The sequence below is a fragment of the Saccopteryx leptura genome, chromosome 2 (genome assembly GCF_036850995.1).
Source record: "Saccopteryx leptura isolate mSacLep1 chromosome 2, mSacLep1_pri_phased_curated, whole genome shotgun sequence".
NCBI lineage: Eukaryota > Metazoa > Chordata > Mammalia > Chiroptera > Emballonuridae > Saccopteryx > Saccopteryx leptura.
Window position 1 is genome coordinate 266,168,278 of NC_089504.1, and position 25,923 is coordinate 266,194,200.

Consider the following 25,923-nt stretch of genomic DNA (forward strand, 5'->3'; position numbering starts at 1 on the left):
TTGGGTTCCAGAGGTGGCCAAAGTGTTTTTATGGCCTCGCTTATCTTTCCTGAGGACCCTTGACAGACGCGATTTCATGGTCAGCATACTGGTATGAATTCTCCATGGGCCTGCGGCTTATATTGATGATTATTACCCTCAACTGTTTCTCTTCCAATTATTTTCTTATTCCAATTATCTTCTATCTTTTAAAATGCAGGATCTAAAATTTTAATAAAACTATAACTAGAAAGAGTAAATACAAGGATTAAATAAAATGCCATTTATAAAGCGCCAGAACTTTATATACTGCTCACAAAAATTAGGGGATATTTCAAAATGAATATGAAGCTATAAAATAACCCCTAATTTTTGTGAGCAGTATATATGCCCACCCACTCCAGCCATACTTCTCTGAGCACGAGAGTGACTGTCTGAAATCCAGATTTCAACCTGACATTTTTCCACTAAAATCACCTTACATGCTCCCTTTCCTTCATAAAAAAGTCCAAACACCTTCTTATACATCAGTGGCCCTCCTGGCTGGACATACGTCCACCCACTGCCCACATATACAGATTTATGCTCTAGTGAGGAATAACTGAAGTTCTTAGATACTGTGTGAAAACTCAGTGTAAGTAGTCCCTCCTTCGGGATGCTGTTTCCAACACCCTTTCCTGAGTAGCGTGGATCTGTGACTTTCTCCTCTAGCCACCAGTACATTGTACATAATAATTGGTGTGGCTACTGATTAATGAGCATTCACCAGTTCTGATGTCACACTAGAACTGGAGGCCATAACAGCACAGTGTGTAAGGACATGAGTTTTGGAGACTGCAAGTTTGGTTCAAAGCCCCATCTATCATTTGTTCAGCAGACTGAGCTGGGGCAAGTTACTTAAACTCTCTATGCCTCAATTTCTTCATCTTTAATGGAGGGATAAAAAAACACTTTCACTAATTTGTTGTAAGGATGAATGAGACAGTATACAAAAAATGCTTAGCATGGTATCTGATATAGCAGAGCTATTATTAAATTAAAGTCATAATTATTACTATTGTTCTTAGACTTTATATCTATCTATCTATATATCTATGTCTATATCTATATCTATATCTATATCTATATATAATGAAGAATCTTCTCCCAAACTCTAAAGTTTCCATCACCTCCATTGTATCACTAAAAAGGCTAGATTCCTTGCCCAAAGTCATATAATTAGAAAGCAGCAAAGCTAGAGTCTGAATCCCACCACCAAGCACCGTCAGAGCCCTTGTGGTATTGTAAGAAATGCATTTGCTGTGCACCCAGTTCTCTACCCGGACAGAATGCTCCCTGAGGGCGAAGACTTCGTCATAGTCATAGGAAAAGTGTAAAAATAAATGAACAAATGAATATCCATGTGTCAGCCAAGGCAGACTGATGGTGGTGAGATTCCAGTCCTGAGGGGGGGGAGGGGAGGGTCTGGCATGGTCACAGTAGCAACGGAACGAGAGCCATCCCAGGTTTCCTGGTCACTCACTCATTGCTTCTATCTGCACGTGGATGAGGTTCTCGACGTCCTCCTGCAGGGTCTGGTGGGGCTTCAGGGGGATGGGCAGGTAGCCGTAGTGCTCTCTGTTGCAGAGGTACATCTGGATGCCTGAGGACCCAAGAGAGGGACAAAGCCGACCAATCAGAAAACACGCTTCTTCATTCTATAGTGACAACTAGGGAAAGAGAGGCTGGACTGTGGCTGGTGCTGGGTTTGGCACTGAAGTTGAACAAGTAGCTGTTTCAGGCACTGTCTGGGACCTCAGAAATGCTCTGTTATTAAGAAAGTACATCACAGCACTGGGGTCTAATAAAAAGCCCAGCCATTCTTCAGCTCAGAGGAAATTGATTTTTTCTCTCTAAAGAAAAAGCATACTTGTGGTCTAAAATGAACACTAGAGGCATGATGGGATCAAAAGAAAGACAAGGAATTCCCGCTCCGGAGAACAGAATGGAACACTGTAATCCACCTACAGGAAATAACAAGAAAATAAGGAATAAAATCCGTATTTGATATGAAAGCAAACCGGAAAACCCTGTAAGGCTGAGCGATCACTCAAGCCAGAGCTAGGCATATGGAGAATGAAAAATAAAAATCAAGGAAATTTCAATGCTCTATGACTCTCCTTGGTTTTACTTCTTCTCTTAGCAAGCATGGGTTTGGAGTCAAGCAATAGACATGAAACTTCTAGAACAGATTCATAAAGGAACAAAAGAAAGTCTGCATTTCAAGTCCTGTTAAGAACCTGCCAGAAATATGCCATGAGCCTCTCATATTCAACACTGGCCTTCACGGCCCAAGCTGGCTACCCTCGAGTTATAGAATACAGATCTGTGTTCAAGCAGATAGCTAGGAATATAGGGATCAAGATGGTCTCATAGAGACCCAGCAACGGACAGTCCTGACTAATGCAAAGATGGCTTCATTTAAAAAACGAGTCTGCCAAGCTCTGGTCCACGTGTCCAAGGCTTCTGATTTGTTTGTTGCTAGAATCATCTCTGCTTTCCAGAGATTTACCTGCAGAGAGCCATCTCTATTTGGCTCAACTGAGAGTTCCTCTAGCCAGCCGTATCACCTGCCAAATCAGCTGTCTCAGGGCATTAATTCAGAAGGACAGGGAAGAAAAGAGCTTCTATCCTCCCCTTCGCTGACTCTGACTGCCTCATGGCTGGTCCCCAAGCACTGTCACTCCTCTTACCTTCACCAAGTGAGCTCACTAGCTCTGCTGTTCGCTCACATGAATGCTTCTGGGGAACTTCAAACCCAAAACTACCCTCTCACAAAGTCGTGATGAATTCAGGAAGGAGAAGGAAAGTGATTTCATGTTGAGGTTGCCTCTCTCCCCTAATTAGGCCAATCATTTTGCCATTTAACTTTGCAAACTTTAGTAAAAAGAAGAGATGGAACGTAGTCAAGCTATCCGTCAAGTGAGGGGACAAGAGAGGCATTTTCAGACATGTAAGGTCATAAATATTTACTTCCCATCATGCTGTCTCAGCAAGTTAATAGATGATGTAGAAGAAGGAGGAGGAAGAGGAAGAGGAAGAGGAGTGGGGGGAGGAGGAGGAGGATCGCCAACAACAAGGAAAACTGAGGACAGTAAAGAGGACAGTCAACAAAGAAGAGAAGAAACGAGAGTCCCAGGTTGACAGCTGTGGCACCACTAAGATTAGAGTATATCAGAGGCTACAGGACAGACATCGTCACAACCATGCAGAAAGAACATCTGATAAATCTGACCATTCTAGAAACCCAAAACACTAACTTGAAAGAATATGTTCATTGTAGCATTACTTACAATAGCCAAGCTATGGAAGCAACCCAAGTGCCCATCAATAGAAAAGTAGATAAAAAAGCTGTGGTACATTTACATAATGAAATGTTAGTTACAATAAAAAGGAATAAAGTCTTACCATTTGTGACAGCATAGATGGACCTGGGGGCATTATACTAAGTGCAATAAGTCAGAAAAAGACAAGTACCATATGATTTCACTTCTGTACGGAATCTAATGAATACAATAAATGAACAAACAAAACAGGAACAGACTCACAGACACAGGGAACAGACTCGTGGTTGCCAGAGGGGAGGGACACTGGGGGACTGGGTGATAAAGGTGAAGGGGTTAAGGAGTACAAATCTGTAACTATGGGACAGTCACGGGGATGTAGAGTACAGCACAGGGAATATAGTCAATAATGCTGTAATAACTATGTATGGGGCTGGGCGGGCGCTGGAAATACCAGAGGGATACTTTGTAAAGTATATGATTGTCTAACCACTATGCTGTACACCTGAAACTAACACAAAATAATATGAAATGTCAACTGTAAAAAAGAAAGAAAGAGAGGAAGAAAGAAAGAAAGGAAGGAAGGAGGGAAGGAAGGAAGGAAGGAAGGAAGGAAGGAAGGAAGGAAGGAAGGAAGGAAGGAAGGAAGGAGGGAGGGAGGGAGGGAGGGAGGGAGGGAGGGAGGGAGGGAGGGAAGGAAGGAAGGAAGGAAGGAAGGAAGGAAGGAAGGAAGGAAGGAAGGAAGAAAGAAAGAAAGAAAGAAAGAAAGAAAGAAAGAAAGAAAGAAAGAAAGAATGAAAATGTACTTAGCTCTGAAAGAAAATCTGATTCTTCTAAGAGGAGTTCTAGACAATTAGGGATTAGTTTTGGAATGTATTAGTCATAATAGAAACTAAGCCCCCCCCCCCCTCCAAAAGCTATTGTTAAGTTAGATATAAAAAGAAAACTAACCACAGTTTATAAATGGTCCAGTTAAGAATTAGGTTCAGATGATGATAATAAAATAACAAAAATACTAACCATTTAAATTACCATGTAACTCTACGGAGAAGACAAGGTGATAGGAAGACTGTGTCTGCATGGAGGAACCAGAGGGAGGAGAGAGCTGACTCCTCGCCTGTAGAGGGCAGCCAACCAATTATTCCTATGGTAAAACCAGGAAATCAAGAAGTAGTAATGCAAGTAATGCAAGCGTGTTATTTAGAAACATGTATGCAAATATTCTATTTGCATCACCCTCAGGAAGAGTTAAAAGTGTGTCTTCTAGAACAAGGCAATAGCCCAGGGAAGTAATGTGTGGGGGACTTCTAATTTTATAATAAATCTTAGGGGACTCTTTGAACTCTTTTAAGGAAATGCATGGATAATTTGATAAAAACATTAAAATGTTAAAAAGAAATGTGTTGATAATGAGCTAAAGTCCATGAAAGGAACTGGGTGCTCTCAGTGAAAGCTGCTCCTGGAAAAACCGGATTCTCCTTGAAAAAGAATGGTGAATGGTGTCACACCTTGAAGGCCTGTACTTCTCTTAGGAAGGTATCAGTCATTCTCTTGTACTGACACAGTACCTTTGTTTTGTAAACTGATCTACCTATAACCATTCTTTGTGATGGAAACTAAGATTTAGAGAGGCTGTGATTGGCTCAAGTCATACAAGAAGTCTTTAGTGCCTAAACCTCTGTCCCTGAGGGCCAATGCCAACAATCTTTCTACCCACCCAGAATTTGGGAGCCGAGTCTCAGCACCAGCAATCACTCTGGATCACCATCCCTGCCCATGGGAGGCACTTCTGATCACTAAGTGATGTGCAGAGGGCAGATGTGCCCACCCGTCACCCACATCTCCTGCCTCTGTTGACTCACCAGAAGATGACTGGCTGACGCCAGAGATGGGTCCTGTGGTTGTGGTACAGAGCCCAGTTCACTGGCCACAGTGGGACGTGAACTCCTGACCCTGCTCTCATTGTAGCCACAGAGCCTCATCTGTGACCCCTGGGCTCTCTTCTTGGGCCAGAAGGGCAGCCACGCCCCAGTGCCCAGCACACTTGGATTGACCCTGTCACTCATCACCCAGGTGTGACGATGCCTGCAGTCCGAGGTCAAAGAATAAGGATCCAGGTTAGAGGGTAGGTGGTCCTGCCTGGGACATGTAGACTGTTTAGTCCCTTTCTGACAGTTAAGCAATGATGCTGCAACAGATCTCACACCGCTAGGGGGCTTCACCAGAGTGAAAACAAAAGAAGACGTATCATGCCCATCAAGACTCTTTCAAGAGGGAAGGGAAGTGCTTTGCTTCAGACCTAAAAATGGAAGCGCCCAGGAACGCTCCCTGGTCCGCATTCATGTGTCCCTGAAAACACTTCGAGACAAGTGACAGTGCTGCCTTAGGACCACACGGCTGTCAGGAAGGCTTTTCTGTTCTTCCAAGTGACAGTCATGTATCCCTTTCCTGACCCCTGGCCTGCTCCCAGTTTGTACCACCCATCTGCCCCTCAGCTTTCACTGTTTCTTAGCTATTAACATTTATGTTTGTCACCTGCAAAAGTCCTGTCTTCCCCAACACAGAGCCTAACACAACGCTAAGCACAAGAATAAAGCCTGGAGCCTGACCCTCTTGTCATCCTTTTCTACCTTTCTTCTCCCTAACTGGACCACCAAAGAGCTCTGGGCCTCAGCACCTGCTTCTGAGAGAATGGGACAAGCGAGGCACAGAGCTGAAAATTCCTTTCCCGCCTGTGTCACTCTCCCAGACACAGATCCGGTTCTTGGTTTAAAAGAGTGTATCAAAACCATTTAGTGCATGGCTCACGGTAAGGACTTGTGCTACAGCTGTAAAGGGGGACTCTGTTAGGCAAGGATCACTACTGCAATTGTTCATCGTTCACTTTCTTGGAACAGCCTTCCTTTAGGCTCTGAACCAAAGAGCCTGGCGCAGATGGAAAAAACAAGAAGGCCCTGTGTCTGCTTCTCATCTTGGGGAGGTCAGAGCAAATCACAGACCAAGCTTAAAGAAGTGGTTCCATTAACATGGACACGGGAACCTTCAGGGAACCTTCCAACCCAAAGGAGAATAAGAACCTTGCTTTTGCCCTGACAGCAAATCTTAAAAATGCCTACACCCGGCCAAAGGTTCTCAATGGCCCTAGCAGCCAAGGGAAAAAAAAAAACCCCAGCCTTCCAGCTAATAATCTCATTCCTACCAAGTCGACAACTGAGGAGCGGGCCACCCGTGGCTTCAGGGATGGCCTGGTAAATGAGTTGTAGCTTAAATTTGTATTAACATTCTCATCTGCCAGCAACCTGCCTCAGCTGATGAGGGTCTTGGCGTGATCCCATCCACCCTAATTTATATGACTGCGGGGAGTTTATTCACCATCTGCCTGGTCTCTCAACTCACTCTTGGTAGTGGGTAAGTGGCACATTTCTGGCTCATTGATAATGGGATCCGACTTCCGGCAGGAAGCTCTGAATGCTCCTGAGAATAAAACCCGGCCTTGGGAAGGTTGTGTATCTTCCTGTTGAGCTGCTTCGGTGAATTATGTCCTCCCCAGCTGCCCGTGCAGGTGACACAAGAGAAATAACTTACATTCCTGCTGACTTGTCTTTTTTAAACAACTTACACTCACTCTGGAAATGCTTTCCTAGTGGTTCATGAAAGATTTAAGCCTGGCTTTGCCTTCTCTTCCTTGGGGGCTGTGGCAGATGCTGCTGGTTGACTCCCCCAAATTTACCCTCTCCTCCTACAACAAGGGCATTGGAGCTCTGGACTGTGCAGACAACATTCTGAGCCTCCTAGGTGTCGTGCTGTGACTGAGTTCCAGCTAATGGGATATACAGGGAAGTGATGTGTTCAACTTCTGGACTGTTCCCTTCAAGGGGAAGACAGCTCCGTCCCTTCTCTGGTTTCCATTCAATGGCTAGAATGCATCCCTACTAATGAGACATTTTGGGCATACAATTAAGGACCATGGCTCATGGACAGTGAAAAAGCAATAGAGAAAGCGTCTGTGTCCCTGAAAATTTGCGCAATAAAAACAGGATTCTGAGTAAGTGTTCTTGGTCATTGTTGCTCACAGGAAAAGCAACATAGAGGGTGCTGGTGTGGTTACTGCAGACAATTAATTGCCTCTAACTCCACCTGAAGAGAAAGCCCATTTCCAGATATAGCAGCGTTTTTAATAACATGCACAAAACAAAGAGGCTGGTTATTTGCAGTGTGGCCATGGGGGCGGTATCACCGAACCCAAATAGTACCTGCTTGCCTACTGGAGAAGGCAAAGACGATGATGTCATCGAAGGTCCAGGTGTAGTCCTGGTGCGGGGGATAGAACATCAGCTTGTCGGAGGCTTCCTTCCTGAGGTCAATTAGGAACGTGGAGTGGACCATGGGGACGGGAAAGCAGCCCAGCCTCTTCCATTCCCTGATCTGCAGGTAGTCTGGGGTCCGTTTATAGAAGCCCTGGAAAAGAGCAAGGATGTGGGCTGTGTTCTCTGATCTGAGTCCTTCATCTTTCACCGTCATCTGCTAGCCGAGTCCTTCTGAGTCATCACCAGATAAGCAAAGTCCCCAAGCCAGGCCACCTGCACTCTTTATCTTGGCCTAAGAATTTCCTATTGAGCTCAGGAATTGCTGTTTATGTATTAAGCCATACTAAAAGAGTCCTGTTATCAGAAATAATTTCAGCATATCTCTTGATTTAATAATTTTATAAAAGCATATTTTGTGTTGATTTATGATTGAAACATGAGTATTATGAAGTGGTTAAAACCCAGCAGTGAAGAGCACAGTGTCTGGTGTCTGCCTCCTTGAGTTCAAATCCCACCTCCGCTACTTACTGTCTGTAGGTCAGATTACTCAGCCTAGCTCCTTATCTGTGAAAGAGAAACGGTGGCCCCATCTAACCCCATGGGGTTGTCTTAAAAATTCAAAGGGCTTAGAATAGTGCTAGCATCAGGAAAGCATCATTTACTATTGGCTATTATTAAAATGACTACATTACACTGGTTAATATTTTTAACTAAACAAGCTGCACTTAAACATAGAAATAGGGTCTTCTTTCAATGAGGTTATTTACTCAATATTTGGAGATTCCCCTTTTGGAAGTCCCTTCTGGGCAAGCACAAAGGACAACCAGTCCCCTTGCTCTGTGGCCACATTCTCTGTTGGGATGCCAGTGCCCACATGTCAAGCATTCAGCCTCTCTTCCTTCTCTGACAGTCCTTTCAGTGTCTAGACGAGTATTCCAGCCGAGCCAGCCCTGACACTGACCACGTGGTAAGGTAGAAGCAGCTCAAATTAAGACTTAGAAGATGTAAGTCTCCGAGTCGTTTCTAACTGGCTGCTAGCTGTTTGACCTTAGTCTATGCTTAATCTCTTTGAACCCAAGTTTCCTCTCACAAGGTTGTAAAATGGATCGCATGTAATAAGGTCTATTGGAGATGGTTTGAAAACTGTAATTCATTATATGAATATTATTATTGCTATAATTTTTATTAGCCTTTAAATTAAGGGTCACTTACTATCCTTAAGTTAGCAGAATAGGCTTAGGAACTTAGGATCATTCTTCCAAAGGATAGAGGGGACACTTTTTTTTAAAGGGCAGCCTAAGAACGCATGTCAAATATAAAACTCTAGATGGCTTAGGAACAAGAGTCTCAGAATGAGAAGCTTGGAAAATCCATGCTGGTGATGAATCACTGAATGTCCTGGGGGCAGGGAGGGAAGAAGCAGAGAGAGAGAGTTAATATGCCTCCCGCACACAGGCAGAGGTGATAATTGTCCTTTTTCCACATAAATTGGTTGTTGGTAGTAATTCTTGTTCACTGGCCAGACAAAAACATCACGGTCATCCTGCTTTGGGTGTGTTCAGGGCTTGCCTTAAGCTTATGAAGTCATTGGCTGTCCCAGCAGAAGCCTGATGGGAGATGGCCGACAGCCGGAAACAGAGGGAGAAAGCTTGCAATTGCCCTTATGTTGCTCAGAGTTTTACTTTTAGGGTGCAAAATAGGAGAGCCCGTTCTCCTGTTTGCTTTTAATGAAGAAAGCAAACAAGATGATAGGAACCCAGAGGACATAGTCACTAGAATAGCCCACCCTTGTTGCTGGTGTCAAAGCATAACTCTTATAAAAACAACTGTCAAGTGATTGTGCCACGTGAAACACTGCAGGCTGTTCATAGAGAGCACGTGAATCCAAATGAACCTAATATAACGTTTTCCCATCAAGAACTGAATGGCTTGTATAAATAATGAACATAATGCTTCCCTAGAAGAGATGTGGGTAATGATATGCACTCAAAGCCTCTTGGGGCGGCAGGAAATACTGTAACAAAACAGGAATGCCTCATCCGGTAGAGTGCTAGAGCCACGGGTTGTTAAACTTGCAGGAATTTTGCAAGCCAGCTGACATGTTGGTAGCTGTAAAAATAAAAATCCAATTAATCCCCACTATCTAACAGAACCACACATGTCAGCTTTGCATATTTTTAATAATTATCTCATCAAGTAGCTAGACTGCAATTTACTTAACCTTTCACTTAGCTTAAAACAACATTTAAGTGGTTTGCATGGTGGGAATACTTACACCATGAAAACGGGCAAATGTTACCAATCAGGATTTTTTCCCCCAAAGAGAGCCAGTTATTAAACATCTACCATTTGGCCTCATTTTTTGCCCCAAACCAAACCAAATCTAAAAGATAGACTTAAAATTTTAGCCTTTTGGGGTTGAGACCACATTTAACATATATATTCTCCTTAAGCATATGTTTGTCCTACATTGATTAGTTTATCTCTTGAATTAATTAACTAAAGAATGAAAACATAACCAGCCATAAGAATTCACAGTAACAGATCTCTAGACTTGAAAGATTTTAGCAATGGAAAAGAGAGGTGACAGAAATAAAAGAATTCTGTTCTTAACGTGAATTTTGTAAAAATAAGTTACCAAAGCAGTTCTAATTACTTGATTTCTTTAGAAATAAATTTGGCAACATATATCAAAGGTTATCAAAATATTTATACTCTTTGACTCAAGAAATTCCACTTGTAGGAAGCCATCCTAAAGAAATAATAATAAATACAGAAAAAATTGTATTAATCATGATGGTTATTATAATAGTTAAAAGTTGCGAACAACTTAAATGTTTTTAAACAAAGAGATAGTTTAAGTAAATTGCGTTATAAGCACTTGATATAGTTATTAAAAACATGCAAGATGTTATCTATGATGTTAGAGTGGTAGGGATTAACCTGATTTAATTTTTTTTCATTTTTAGATTTTTCTATAGTGTTCTTAGGATAGTTTTAATGACAAAAAAAAAAAAAAAAAAACTTAAAAAAAAATCTCTAAACCAGGGAGAAAAGAAAGTTACAAATCCCAGCAAGCTATATCAGTTCATTTAAAGCTTCTAATGCTAAACTCATTAGAATATTTTCTTCATAATTCGTTGACACAGAAGAGCTCACCGGGTTGTGGCATTGAACCTGCATTTACCTCCTTTCCTGATAATGCTTGCTCTAAAACCACATGCATCTTTCAAGGGAGGAAATGTGGAAAAGGTTAATAGGGCTACTGTTAAGACATGGTCACCTTGTTAAAACTCACAGCATTAATCCATTGGCCATAGACTTGCCTGAGGTGTGATTCCGCACCAGAAATTAGAGTACAGGCCCCGAGACTCCAGCATGGGGGCCACGATGGTTTTGTTTTCTGCAATCATTAGATTGAGGGTCTGTGGATTAGTCAGGAAGTTGTCAGCATCTATGAACTAGGAAAAGAAAAAGATAAAGTCAGGTGAAAAACTACCTTTCTGTAAAGGGTTCAAGAATAACCCAACACTTCTGAACGATCGTGGAGGTTTGCTCATGAGATAAAGAACCAGTTATCCATGTTCACTTTATGGAAGACCATTGCACCTGGATGGCTTGCACTCAGACCAAATACATTTAGTCTAACTGCATGTAGTCTACCTTCTACATGTTCAGTTCTGCAAAAGGCACCAAGCAATGTATTGGTGTTACCAGGCTGGGCACACACTCAAACAGGGTCTACCTACAAGATATTCAGGGCTCCCAAGCCCTTAAAACTTGATTCAGAAACACTGATTGAGTGCCCACTCTAGATACAAATGGAAAAACCTACTTAGGTTTTATCTAATAATGCCAAAATGGGCCCAAATAGACCCATCAATGCTATTTTAATGTTACAAGCAGAATTTTTGTTTAAAGTACATTATATCAACACATGCTAACCAATAAATCCATTTCCCATTTTTAACCGAAGTCCATGTTAACAATGATTCACTTGCAGGGGCAGTATAACATGTTTTATAGTATAAGTTAAATAATCATGCTGAACTCTACGCTTAAAAATTATTATAATGGAAGTTTTTATGTATATTTTACCACACTCACAAAATAAATAACCAGAAGCTTTCATCCTTATGATAGTCAATCTGTTTACCAAAAATTTTATTGTTTGACATTTGCACACTTCAGTGACATTTAAATAGCTATATGGGGTTAAGTATCATCAGTACAAGCTGAAAATTTCTATGCAATTATTGCACTGAAAATGTGTGTGTGAGATAAATCATTGGGCTGATTTTTTGTTGTGGTTAAAGGAATGGGCAAAGATCCAAGATAGTCCCTTTAGGAATCAGTCTAGTGACCAAGAGATGTCAATCCACTTAATGAAACAATATTGGCTTTACTTTATTGGTGTCATTTCTAGTGTTGTGTTGGAAAACGCTTGCCAAAAGAAATAAATGGATTGGCGGTGGTGGGGGGGGCACAGATGAAGAACTTGGTTCCTATAAACTTGTGGGGAAAAAAGCCTCATCAATATTCAGAAGGGAAATGGGAACTGTAGCTACTTAGGGAACTGTCCTTTCCAGTTGATACGGCTTCGTGGAAGACAAGGATGCAATACAACACTGATTCCTGGTCATCAAGCCCAGTATACTCTGGACCACTCTCAAAGTTCTAAGGGAAGAGACTGAACCTCTTCATGGAAAGAAATTCTCCACGAGAGCCCAGCGTAATGGGGAGCAACCAGGAAGTCAAGAAGGGAAGTGTCTTTCTCCAAATCAGGGTTTTTATTTCAGAGCTGTTAATATGAATCTTTTTGTATAATTAATTTTTTATATCCACAAAATTCTTATAAAAAGTTATTAAGACTGTTTACATTGCTTTACTTATAGCACTCCCCATGAACTACAAAGGTGCAGTATTCTGTGCCTGTTACATGAATGAGATTGAATAATTCGAGCTTATTTACTCACTGACAACGCAGGTCAGAAGTGGTCTGAGATGAAATCCAGGCATCCCAATACTACCTTCCTAATGTTTCTCCCTGTGCCTTTATTAAAAAGTGGGGAAGGCGATGCCTAAACAAGAGTGTTTTTGATTGATCCCATGGTCCTAGTTTTTGGACAACTGATTTGGACATATTCGAGATAACAGTTGTCAAGAAATCAAACATCTGATTTTACCAGAATGTAGTCTGACCATTTTTCCCTCGCAGTTCGAAGAGCGGCCTGCCGTAGTTTCATCACATGGGCAAATCGGGAGGCCGGCCAGTGCTTTGGACCAATTTCATCAGGATAAGACCTAAAATAAATAAATAATAATAATAGTAGTAGCTTATAATTACTGAGCACCTATATAGTCCAGGTACTGTGTAGCAACTCATTTAATCTTCCAGTAACCCTAGTTTGACGTAGATACTATTATTCTTAGTATCATCCCTGTATTATACATAAGGAAACCGGAACAAGGGGAGACCAGTTAACTTGCTGCTCATTGTACAGAAGAATCTTTATATAAAATATTTCAATGGGTTCTAAAGAGACCCACTGAGTCTGTACTAGGTAAGTTGAGTCCTCCCTCACCATCCAAGAGGTTTTGGTTCTAGGACGCCTATGGATACCAAAATCTGTGCTTGCTCAATTCCCTTATATAAAATAGTGTGATATTTGCAATATAAACCCACGTACATCCTCCCATATATTTTAAATCATCTCTTGATTACTTCTAAAACCTCACACAATATAAATGCTATGTGACTGATTTGACAGTATGGTATGTAGAATGGCTTGAAGATGGAAGCAACTAAGAAATGCTGTGGTAAAGATCAGAAGGAACCTAAATGTCCCCCAGTAAGAGATTGATGATATACTCATGGTACATCCATCCAATGGACACTCCACACTTATAGAGATAATGAGGAAGCTCCTGAGTGATTACTATAGAATGATTACCAAGATATGGTAAGTGAAAGAGCAAGGTGTACGGAAAACGTGTACAAACTTTTTACAACGATCTCTCAAGTCTAAAAGGCTTTTACTCAAAATATGAATAAATAATATCACTATTTAAAAATATAGGCCACTGTGCTAATTTACTTGTGACCTAATGAGAATGAGTACCTACTGGAGCAAAGAGAAAGAGAGAAAGGGGCAGATCTGCCAAGGAGAAAACTTACTGGATATGCGGATGAAAGATAAGGAAAGGTCTCGGGCGCCTCCGAGGTTGGAAGTCTGAGTGGCTGGAAATCGGTAGGGAGAAAGGGTAAGGAAGGAGTTCACAAGGGTTCTCTTGCTACTCACTCAGGTTCATCCATAGGCCTCCACTCCACATAGTGATAGGCTTTCTGTACACTTTTCAGCCACTCCCTGAGTATTTCTGTTGTGTTATCCGTATTGTGATCTGTGGCTGCCCTGCAGGAGAGAAAGCATGATAGAGTTCAGTTACGTCATCCAAAGGAGGAGGGAGAATTCCAAAAGACCTCCGATTAAGTGAAAGGAGGGTGACCAGTTCTAAAAACTGCACGTATGAAAACGATTCTCTCACCATCTAAACTGAACAATACATTTCTAAAGGGAGAGATAAGCTTCAAATCATCCTGTGTCACTAGAGCCTTCAAGAAGGCTTGGCCAGTAGTAGAATAAGTGGTTGTAGGAAACAGTATAAGTATAAAAGGAATTAAACTAGTGGAAGTTAATTACTCTTCTTGAAAATCTTTCTATTTGCTTTAAATGTTAGTTATCTACATTGTATACTTGCCCTTGAACTTCACTAACAGTTATCCTTCATTTAAGCAATAATTCAGTTGCATTTTCATTTCAAATGCATTTTCTGGTCACAATGGAATGTTTAGTCAGTGCTGGTTTAATCCCATGCACAAGAGCTGAAAGCCACAAGAACACTTTCCAGTATAAACCTCAAAATCAAAGGTATCTTCACATATTTATTTAGGATTAACTTTGCCATCACTTATACAAAAAAGGGGACCATTGAAAGCTTTCAAATAATGTATACAAAGCTTATTTCTGTTCTACCTTGAAAATATAACAAACTGGTCCACTTATAAAGGAGCTTAACTCACTTGCTAAAACAAAAATAATTTCATATTATATCACAAAGTAAATTCATGCTGTGTTCAGGATACACATCTAAAGAAGTCAGAACATGTAAAAATGAAGAGAGATACCAGTCAATCCGAAAAGAAAGAAGGAAAGCGGGGGTTATAACAATCTTGACATCAAATAAGGTAAAATTCAGGCCAAAAAAAAAGTAAGCATGATAAAGAGGGAGTATAATTATCATTCTAAAGGGTGTAATTCACATCAAAGATAAAATAAATGCAAATGGGTTTGTACAGGGTTTGGCAATCTTTTTTCTTTAAGAGCCACAAAGTCAGAATGTAAGCTTGCAGGCCATACATTCCCTGTCCTAGCCACTGCAGCAGAGGAGCAGTCATTGACAACACATAAAGTAATGAGCATTCCTGTGTGCCAATAAAACTTTATGTACAAAAGCAGGCAGCCAGTCTGCTGGCTGTAGTTTGTGAACCACTGATTTAGTGGAAAGCATAGGAATTGCAAAAAAAAAAAAAAAGAGAGAAACACCAATAATAAGAGATGTTAACATACTCTTTCAGTTGAAGATGGTGCAAATGGAAAAAGAGTAAGTATGTGGAGAGGATGTACAGAATACATCATACATAGAGACTATATTTTCTTCTCAAGTACATATGGAACAGTCACAAAAATTGACCAGTACAGTAATTACTTAACAAAGAAAGACTCTATCCTATTGAAATAATATCAATGGCAGTCTCTGATCACAATGCAATAAAACTAGAAATTAGCAATAAAATAAAAACAAAAGTATTCATTAAAAATCCTCCACTAGACAACTATTGAGTAAAATAAGAAATAGAAATCAATATCAGATCTTATAAAAATGAATAATGAAAACACTACATATCAGAATTTTGGATACAATTATATCTATGAGCAGAGAAAATGTAGTTTTATGTTCTTAAATCAATAAAAATAAATAAACTGAATTACTACTCAAAAATCTAAAGAGTAAGAAAATAAACAAGCATTAAAAAATAGAAAATCAAGATAAAGCTAGAAATCATGAAGTATAAGACAAAAAAGAGAAGTAATACACAAATGAAAATGCTGAAAAACAACTTTTTGAGAAAAAAATGAACAAAAAACAGCCACTAGTTAAGCTAATCAAGACACCACAAATACAAAAATAAGAAATGACAATGATGAGGGGGTTACGATTGATATAAAAACATTTTAAAATCATAAGCAATTACTTTGTACACACCAATGAAAAATAAATTTAAAAACTAGATATAATGGAAGATTTCCTAGGAAGATACATATTAGCAAAATCAACTCCAGCAGAAATATAAACCTTAAACAGAATTTCCTTGGAAGAAATAAAGAAAACAAAACAAAACACTAGGCCAGATGGTTTCACAAGGGAATTTTACTAGATATCATAGCAGACTAGATATTTCCAATGCTATGTAGCTTGTCCTCCAGGGTACAGGGGGGAAAGAATCCAAGTTCTTTTTATAAAACAAGTACTATTGATATTTAAACCTAATGGACACACACATACATACATAACCACAGACAAATATCTTTTAATGAGCGTGCTGCAAAAATCTAAAGTGTTAGAAAACAGAATCCAAAAGAAAATATTGTCTAGTATGTCCTAAGATTGTTCAATATAATATAATTGACTATATTAATAGACCTGAAGAAAAAAAATCATGATTATCTCTCTAAATGCTCAAAAGATTTTAAAACTTTTTTTTTTAATTTTTATTTTATTTTATTTTTTTACAGAGACAGAGAGAGAGTCAGAGTGAGGGATAGACAAGGACAGACAGACAGGAACAGAGAGATGAGAAGCATCAATCATTAGTTTTTCATTGTGCATTGCGACACCTTAATTGTTCATTGATTGCTTTCTCATATGTGCCTTGACCATGGGCCTTCAGCAGATCGAGTAACCCCTTGCTTGAGCCAGCGACCTTGGGTCCAAGCTGGTGAATTTTTGCTCAAACCAGATGAGCCCATGGTCAAGCTGGCGACCTCAGGGTCTTGAACCTGGGTCTTCTGCATCCTAGTCCGACGCTCCATCCACTGCGCCACCGCCTGGTCAGGCTCAAAAGATTTTTAACAAAACTAAACACCTAGTTCTGCTGTTTTCTTTTCTTTTAAATAACCACACTAAATAAAATTGAAAATGAAAGGAAGGAACAGAGAAAGGAAGGCAGGAAGGCAGGAAAAGAAGGAAGGAAGGAAGGCAGGAAAAGAAGGAAGGAAGGAAGGAAGGAAGGAAGGAAGGAAGGAAGGAAGGAAGGAAGGAAGGAAGGAAGGAAGGACAAACAGAAAAAAAAGAGTCATGGGAAAAAAGAGGTGTTGAGATTTATAAAAGAGAGTAAAAATGCTTTGATTTTACTGGAATTCAGCAGTTACTCTGGGACAGAAAGCCATGGGCACTGTCAGCAGCAGTGGTTCCCAGGGACAAGGGACTTGGTCAGAGCAAAGGAAGAGCAGGGGACAGCAGTTACCTCTTCCCCATCTGGCAATTTCGGTCAATAGGATTTTGTTAAACCCAATCCATAATGGCTTTTATTCTTTCTACTTGAACTTTTGGAGGTCACTGCAGCTCCAAAAGTAACAAATGCAATCTTTAATAGAGAGACTATTCAGGAATGTTCAAGAGGAAAATAAATTGTTAAGCACAGCATAGTGAAACCCAATGCTATGTAGGGAGTAAGTTTCTGTAAAACACCGAGTAATTTGAAACAATGTCAAGTCACACGTAGGTCATAAAGGATAGAAAAATGGGATAGCAGTGCATGACTATATTTAAAAATCTTTTTTTATAAGGTGGGTATTTGAATTAAAAGTAGTCTTAATATAAAGCAAGGTTAATTTATCTAAATACTTTCAAGTCTCTTCTGGAAATCAGATTAGAACTAGCTCCTCTTTCCAAAACAAGGTCTAGGTAGGAGGTGGGAGACCCGCAGGCCCACTGGACAGGCCCCCAGCTGGAGAGGGAGAGAGGGGCTGTGTGTAGCTGACAGTGCTGAGGGACACCAGGTGAGTGCCTTGGACAACGATGGGTAATCCGAGGAGGTGAGAGAGGGGGACAAAAGCAACGTGGGGAGGGTCCTGGGCTATATCTAGCTTTCGATTGTGCTGAAAAGTACAACGTGTCAGTGAGAACCACGCCGACTGTGACACAGGGCCATAAGCCACCGGTGTCCAGTGAAGTAGCCACAAGGGACACTAAGAGAGTTGAGTCACGTGTCTCAAAGGATGAAGGCTGCACAGAGCAATCCCTGGGACTGGGAATCAGCCCTAATGCACATCATTCTTCGCTCAATAAGCTGGCTTTATTGCATGAAGTGTATTTTCCTGGTATACTGACGAAACAACTTCAAGCTCCAAGTGTCCGCTACTGACAAACCTCCTTAGATATAAGGAGCTTAGCGTATGCAAAGATAAATGTATCTGATTAAAAACAGAAGCGTCAATTTCAAATACTACTCTTTATTGTGTTGAAAACGTTTCCTATAGCGTTACCTCCCCTGAATTGTTAAGATTCTCTTTGTTCTCAGTGTTCCGAGGACAAGGAGACACCCTCTGACTGGGGCCAGAGGTCCATCCACACGGGACTTTGATGTGCAGGGCCATCGCTGTCCCAGGAGAAGAGCAGCGCTGACCACACTCGCCCACGGAGGAAGGCTTGCACTCCCCACTCAAGACTCACTGCCCTGCCTCTCCGCTCCCCTAGAGAAAACAAATCAACAGAAATCCAGGCAGACACTTCTAACTGCTGCCTTTTCATCCCTCTGACACAAATGTGTTTCTGTTCAAATACACAATCCTGAAAGCATGCAGGCACTGGGCCGTTTAGAGAACTGGAGAGAGAGATAGCAAAGGCCCAGGTGCAAGCTCCCTGGAGGAAACATCAGGCTCCAGCTAAAGGTTCTATTTGGAGAGTCCTGCAGAAGAATGCAACAATGTGCTGCCTGTCCTGCTTTGAGACTCCACAAGCAACTGGACACAAAAACCTGTGCAGCTGAGATGGATTTTTCCATCAGGCTAGGAAGCTGAGGACACGGAACGTGTGACCCGCTCAGGAGAAGCCCGGGCATCCAGTCCAGCCTGGAAGCTCCTTCCAGTCCCGTGGAAAATGAGTGCTTCTCAGGTCAGCCGTCCTTCTCCCCCTCAGACCGGGAAAGGCACCCAGAAAGGGAACAGACATGGCTAAGTGATTCCTTAAAGAAAACAAATGATGTGAAGAGACATCTGTAAAAGTGATCTGCAAAGTGACTTACAGTCCTAATCAAACCAGAAGCCCACTGTTGGAGAGAGCACAGGATGTGCTGGCCGGAAGGCCCTGTTCCCAGGAGGGCAAGACTGCATAACCTTTGCCTCAATACCCCCACCCAGAGTAGAGTCACACTTAATCAACGACCCCTCCCTCTCTCTTCTCTGGGTCTCTCTGGCTCAGGACAAGACAGCAAGGAGAGCTCAGCTCAAGGAGCCATGCCAGCCCTCACACAATTCATTTTCTTTGAAGGCCATGTTGGGACAGTGACTTCCTTTGATCTCGAAGGAGCACCAGGATCTGCGACCACTAAGAGGTCACTTTCCTCCATATCTAGGAGAGCTGTGGCCCTGATACAGCTACTGTGCTGGCAGTCTGTCCATCCGTCCTGTTGGCTTCCTTTGGAGCCAGTACCTGAGAGGGAGGAGCTGGGAGAAACAGGTGCGGGGAAGCCTAGGCCATTTCTCATCGTGAGGGTGCCCGTCTGCTTTCTCTCTAATTCTGCTTCCACCTCCTGTTTCTGCTTCCTTTTCCTCTTCTCTAGCTCTGCATGTCAGCAAAGGCCCACGAGTCTCAGATTCAAAGTCCAGCTAGGACAAAGGTCAACCCATACCACAAATACGATCAGCAGCACCTGCCAGGGTCTCCTTGGCTACTGAAGTTCCGGGCCAGCAGGTGCATTGTCCCTGTCACAGGGAAAAGCGAGAGCACACAGAGCAGACCAGTGAGTAAACACGTCTGCAGGATGATACAGCTCTACTACTTCAGCTGTGCCCCCCGCCACACACACGCACATGCACACGCACACACTCAGGATTTCTCTGGCAATGTCTAAACACACTGACATTTCTCCTTGTTCCAGGCCAGTTTTCATTCCTCAGTCTTGGCTCTTACACTAATAGCCAACTTGAAATAATTAGCACGGACTCATTTATTTTTACAAGTCTTACCGAGGTTGTTAGGGCTAAACTCACATTGGTAAGCGTGGGGCCACGGGAACCATATAAACGTGTGGACAGGGGCTCCCAGCAGGTGGGACACAGATATGGAGGAAATGGTTCTCCTGATCACTTCCATCTGCGCGGACCCTCAGGGAATGTTCTCAGCTTCCCTGCCACCCCAGAACATCTGGACTTCTGACCCTACAGAACAGCAGGACCGTGATCGGCAGAATAGGATGAAGACAGCAATGTGACAGTTGACCTTTGCTGCCTCAGTCTCCCAGTGGCCCAAGGGAAGAGGGATGCGATGAACAACACAATTAGTCACCAGCTGGACGACTCGCACCATGACTAGTGAGTTGGCAAAAACGGATTTTCCAACTTGAGATTTCAAAGACTACCCTCCCAGCTGTCTTTTGTTGTCAAGCAGGAAGGAAGGCTCATTGGTGGAGAAAAGAAAGAGCTCCACCTTCCAATAAAATTCCACTGCTGGAAGCAACTAGTAAAATCCATTTTTAAGAAAGGTCATGTCATCGAGTCCCACCACTTCTGTTTCTGCTCTCAGGGACGGCAGCTGTTCTGCCAACGGGAAGGGATGTACTTGGCCACTTGGCAAAAATAGGAGGATGAAGTCTTGCTTCCTGGTAACGGTGTAGAGTTGTTTAAAATCTAGACTCCATCTGCTGGGTGGAAACTAGATGTGGATATGGATAAGGATACAGAGATGGATTGTGGGGGTGGAGATTTCTCCCCCCAAAAAGCCTTTTCCTAAGTTCTACCAAGTCTACTAGTAGCAATTCTTCCTAATGAATGAAGAAATCTGGAAAACTGCTCACGAAACCCTCCCATAAAATAAATGCTTATACTCTCTACATCCCTCCTCGCTATGTCCCACTTAACTCCAGAAACAATCATAGGCTTTATTTTATACACCTGAAGCCTGGGTAAGAGCGATATAAAAAGAATATATTTGATTCTGGAAAGGTAATTAAGCAACAAATCAATTTCACTCCTAAGGGCCAGAAAGAAGGGTAAAATCTGCCAGTTGTCCATTTAATAGTTAATTCAACATCAAGGTGAACTTAATTGAACATATCCCAAACGAACCTTTTTTTTTTTTTTTAATACTTTTGAATCTGAGTTATAGTGAATAAATACATACTGGCATAAATGGATGACAAAATAAAAATATACTTCCCATATTTACTATAAGAGCCTGCCATGTAAGCAAAAGACACAGCGAATATAACAGAATAAACCTGCATAAAGCATTTTGATTTATCAAGCAGCTGTCCAATTTCTTCCTGCTATTGCCCTTGTTTCCGAATTGAAAAGGGTGGGCTAGAATAAACAAAGACAGAAAGTGTCCAATGTGCAAACTGAATTCAAGGCTGTTTTCCCACAGAGTCACCTACGATAAGAACGTGGCTCCAGCTGCTGAAACAGGTCAGTCTAGTCCATCATCGTTACCCAGACCTGTTGTCCCGGTTCCAGGAATAACAGTCCTGGCCGGCTCAGGAGGGAGAGAAAATGTTTGCCTTGAATTTACCTGCTTTGAAAAGTTTTAGGTCTGGCCTTTGCATATCACTTCATTTTCAGAGGTTTCTTTTTGTTTTTTGTTTTTTTACTTGGGGGCGACAGGGGGATACTGCCCGGCAGGTGTTAGCTGCATGTTCATATTCTATAAACACATGCAGGCAGATTGCAGAGGACCGAGGCACATTTTTGAGGAGTTTTTAGTTATTTACTCTGTTCATGGTGTCAGTCTATTTTGATGGTATTTTCCCCCATCTCTATTATGGAAAACTACTGTCAGAAGGAAGGGACACTCTGTGCTCCTGACATGTCCAGGGTCCGTGTGGGTTTGTAACAGGCTGCTGGGGCGGGAGCCATGCACAAATCCACAGCACAGAGATGTTTTCCTACTTCACTATAATACTTATTACACTTCCTACTTATCATAGGTATAATATACTTACTATACTTCTGTAAAGAGGGAGGCAGCAAGAGCAAATGGCTGAACTCTAGTTGTAGCCATTTGAAAGTTGAACCCTTTACTTGTAACCTCTCATGTAACCCTCACAACAAGACGAGCAGGTCCAGAGAGGTGACACCTCATGTCCAAACCTCAGAAGTAGTAAGAGTTAGAGCCAGACTTGAAGTCAGACAGCAGGGCTCAGTGACTGTCTTGTTAACCGCTACTGAGTCTTACTTTTGAAATTGTACTTTGGAGTGAAGTTTGAAACAGAAAGAAGTATTTTAAGGAAGGTAGAGAGTAAATTGTAACTGTGCTTTCAAAGTGCTGATCTATCAAAGGCGTTAGGTTCTTAGTAAAATCACCACAGACATGGGACATTTACGTTACTGGTTTTAGAGAGAGAGGAAGGGGGAGACACAGGGAGACAGAAACATTGATCTGTTCCTATATGTGCCCTGACCAGGGATCAAACTGGCAACCTTTGTGTATCAGGATGACGTTTTAACCCACCAAGCTATCTGGCCAGGGGGACTTGACTTTCTTTTTTGAAAATCTGACCTAATATAAAATTCTTGATTTTATGCTAGGTATTTTGTTATTTCTGCCCTCAAGTCCTTACCATTGCTTTTGAAAATTCACCTTTAGTTTATAGGTTACTTAGGCCTTAATCCTGTGTTCAGCATTTAGTAGCTTTATGACGATTTCTCATTCATAAGATGGGAGAGTACCTACTTCCTAGAATATTGTGAGTTTTAAAGGAGAAAATACCTGCGACTCATTTGATCAAACTTGTGACTCATTCTTGAGTACCACCTTGTACCACAGGGCTTTGGCACGTCTTCCTGAAAATAGTTGCCCTGATGAAAATTTTGTTCATCTGAGGCCATGCTCTGACCCTGGGCTGACAACACTTGGGCCAGTGAGTTTGAATCTGGCCCTGGTAACACCTAATTGCCTCTCTACCCATCAGCTGTGTGGGAATGGAAACGAGAATTTCACCAGTGACAGGCTATGATATGATTTACAGAACACTCGGACTAAAAAATCGGCCAGGGAGATTCTGGGCAAGTGAACTTTAAACGTTGGATAGCATTGGCTTTGTTCCCATGGTGCCTCTAGAGGAACATGGTGGCAGGTAAAGACTAAAGCAGGCCTCAGGCATGCCGGCACTGAGACTGGGGAAGACAGAGCAGGAAGAGCGACCTTTGTCCTGCTTGGTCCTGGGGAAGCCATTGCACCCTCTTTTAGGTCTGAAAGGGAAGTTGCAGCTTTCTCCCTTTGTTGGCTGGAACTAGGCTCTGTTTATAATGATGAGTGCCAAGTCCCATCGCTGGATTTCTAATTTGGCTCAAAGGACACACCCTAATGAGAGCCGGGAAGAAGAATGACTCACCTATTGCCGTATTTACCATCATTTACCATCAACCACACTTACATTTGCTTGAATCTTGCCCTGGCCAAATATCTTCTGGGTGCTGCCTTCAAGGCAACTGGTCATGTTCCCCACTTTCTCCCGGACGGATTACTGGGCTCCACCAGAGCATGAGACCAAGCAGTATCTGACTCCATGCCTGTTTCCAGGGCCAGCTTCAAACTCAGACTTCCCAGATATGGATTATGAAACAGAATGGAAGTGCTCCAAAAGGTATCTCCCCAAACTTATCTAATTGTGTGTTTTATTTTTACGGCTATAGTATCCACACTTTAAATATTTAGTGCTTAAAAATACGGTGAGGACAGCGATCTTACTGTCAGTTATTCATTCAGCAACACTTTACACTGTCCCGGGCTTGAAAATACAACAATGAGCAAAGACAAACATATCCCTGCCTTCACAAGGCTTAGAGATCAGAGGGAGAAATAGATCACTTAATACCACAGAAGTTAAGATCAGCTTGCAACTGTGATAAGTACTAGAGAGGAGGGGCATGGTACCAAAGAACTTATCACCAGGAATTTGACCCATATGGGAAAGTCAGAGAAGGCTTAGTATCTTTGAAGTCTAAAATCCAGGATCCTTGGCCTACCTTCCAAAGTCACCAGATGGTATTTGTGGCAAGCTTTTAAAAAGTTAATGTCTCTCTCCCTCCCTCCCTCCCTCCCTCCCTCTCTCTCTCTCTCTCTCTCTCTTTCAAAAAAACCCAATAAAACACCAAAAAACAAAAACAAAAAAAACACCCCCCCCCCCACCAACCCCCATCACATCAAGACCAGTGAGAGACAGAGAGAGAAACCCAAAACATTGGACTCTGGAGCTCTAGTAAGGAAAGGATATTTTCTGCCAAGTTATCTCTCCTTAGATCAAAATAAATGTTTTGACATTACTGCAGGCTCAGTGAATTCTCCACCTTGTGAACAAAGCCGGCCTGCCTAGAGGTGAGGACTCTTCAACTGACTAGCACCTTATCTGCCCCATGATGTCAGGGCACTGGCTTTCTTTAAACATGGGCCACAGTTTTCTCTCAAGTGAGAAATACCTGCGGAGAGAAACTCAAGGGTAGACTTGGACATACAGCAGGTTATCCGAGATCTCGAAGAAAGCAAATGCATATGCTTCTCTACTTATCATGGGTTCCATATGGAGAAAACCATCATAACTTAAAACTATCATAAATCAAAATGTATTTAATATGCCTAACCTACCAAACATTTTAGCTTAACCTAGCCTACATTAATTGTGTTCAAAATATAAATACTTACATTAGCCTGCAGTTGAGAAAAATCAAATCACACAAGGGATACATTGTAGTGTCTGTTGTGCACCCTTGTGATGGTGCCCAGTGGCTGACCAGGAGCTGGGCTCAGTGTCATTCTTCAGAATCACAATAGAGTATCATACTGCATACCACTAGACATCCTCCTCCCCCCCAAAAAAAGACCAAAATGCAAAATTCCAAGTATGTTTCTACTGAATGTGTATTGCTTTTGCACCATTGTTACATCAAAAAATTGCAAGACAAACCATCGTAAGTCAGGGACCAACTGTACTATGCAGGTAGAAAGAGATGACCTATCAAAAATAGGGTGAATATGCACCCAGAGGTCACTGCCACTCAGGGAGTGAAAATGTTAGCTACTAAAGCTTTTTTATGTTCTTGAGTTTTTAATCCTTGAGAGAATTTCAACAATATCGTACAGTCATGAGTCGGGGAGGAATTCATATTAAGTGAATGAACAGGTAGGCCGGAAAGTAAATGACCAAGTGAATTCATGACATAAGAATGACATTCTGAAGAAATATCTCCATAGAACAAGGGGTTTGGGATCTGGCCGCAGCCAGCCTAGTATGGAATTTCAAGCAGATAAATCTCAAAATTATTCTCTGCAAAATAAAACTACCTTTTGATTAAGAGAGGTATTATGAAGATAAATACAAAATAAAGAATTTTCATCGGACAGTACCATTTAAAAGTAAGAAATAAGTTGCTTGCTTTTTAGCTTGTATGTATTTAATTTTTGTAAAAATTCTACTTGTGTCTGAAGAAGAATATGTGTTCTACAACTACGGTAATTTTTTAGTTAGACATTTGTATAACTTACAAAGTCATCACCCCACAAGTCTAGTACCCATCTGATACCATCTGTAGTTATTACAATAGTATTGACTATATTCCCTATGCTGTACTTGACATCCTCATGACTAGTTGTGTTTTTTCCAATATGTTCTGTCTTAATTTATTTTAGGTTGAGCTATTTTCCTCTCATTTTATTATTTTCCCCTTTAACAGTTAGTGGTTATAATAGAAATGAGAATATATGTATCTAACTTAACACGGTTTAAATTTAATAAACATGTTACTCTCTGCAAACCAATACAAGAACGGTAAAATGATTTAGTCACTCTACATCCCCAAATAAATGATATGGTTATCCCATACTTTAGTTCTATCTTGATTTTTTAATTCTTTAAATTAGATCTTACTATTATCATTTCATAAAGTCCATAATTTGTTAAGATTCACCCACATGTCTACCGTTTTTCTTGCTCACCATTCCTTTCTGCATCTTAAATCTTCTTTCTGGTATTATTTCCTTAT

General features: G+C 41.4%; 1 protein-coding gene across 1 annotated transcript in view; it reads right to left on the bottom strand.

Moving 5' to 3' along the window:
- Positions 1–25,923, bottom strand: part of COLGALT2 (collagen beta(1-O)galactosyltransferase 2) — an 81,646-nt gene that overhangs the window by 22,530 nt on the left and 33,193 nt on the right. The window contains exons 2-6 of the mRNA XM_066361709.1: positions 13,912–14,022; positions 12,796–12,913; positions 10,936–11,070; positions 7,556–7,760; positions 1,502–1,621 (exon numbers count right to left, since the gene is read on the bottom strand). Coding sequence (XP_066217806.1) covers positions 1,502–1,621; positions 7,556–7,760; positions 10,936–11,070; positions 12,796–12,913; positions 13,912–14,022 — 689 coding nt within the window. The remainder of the gene's footprint in view (positions 1–1,501; positions 1,622–7,555; positions 7,761–10,935; positions 11,071–12,795; positions 12,914–13,911; positions 14,023–25,923) is intronic.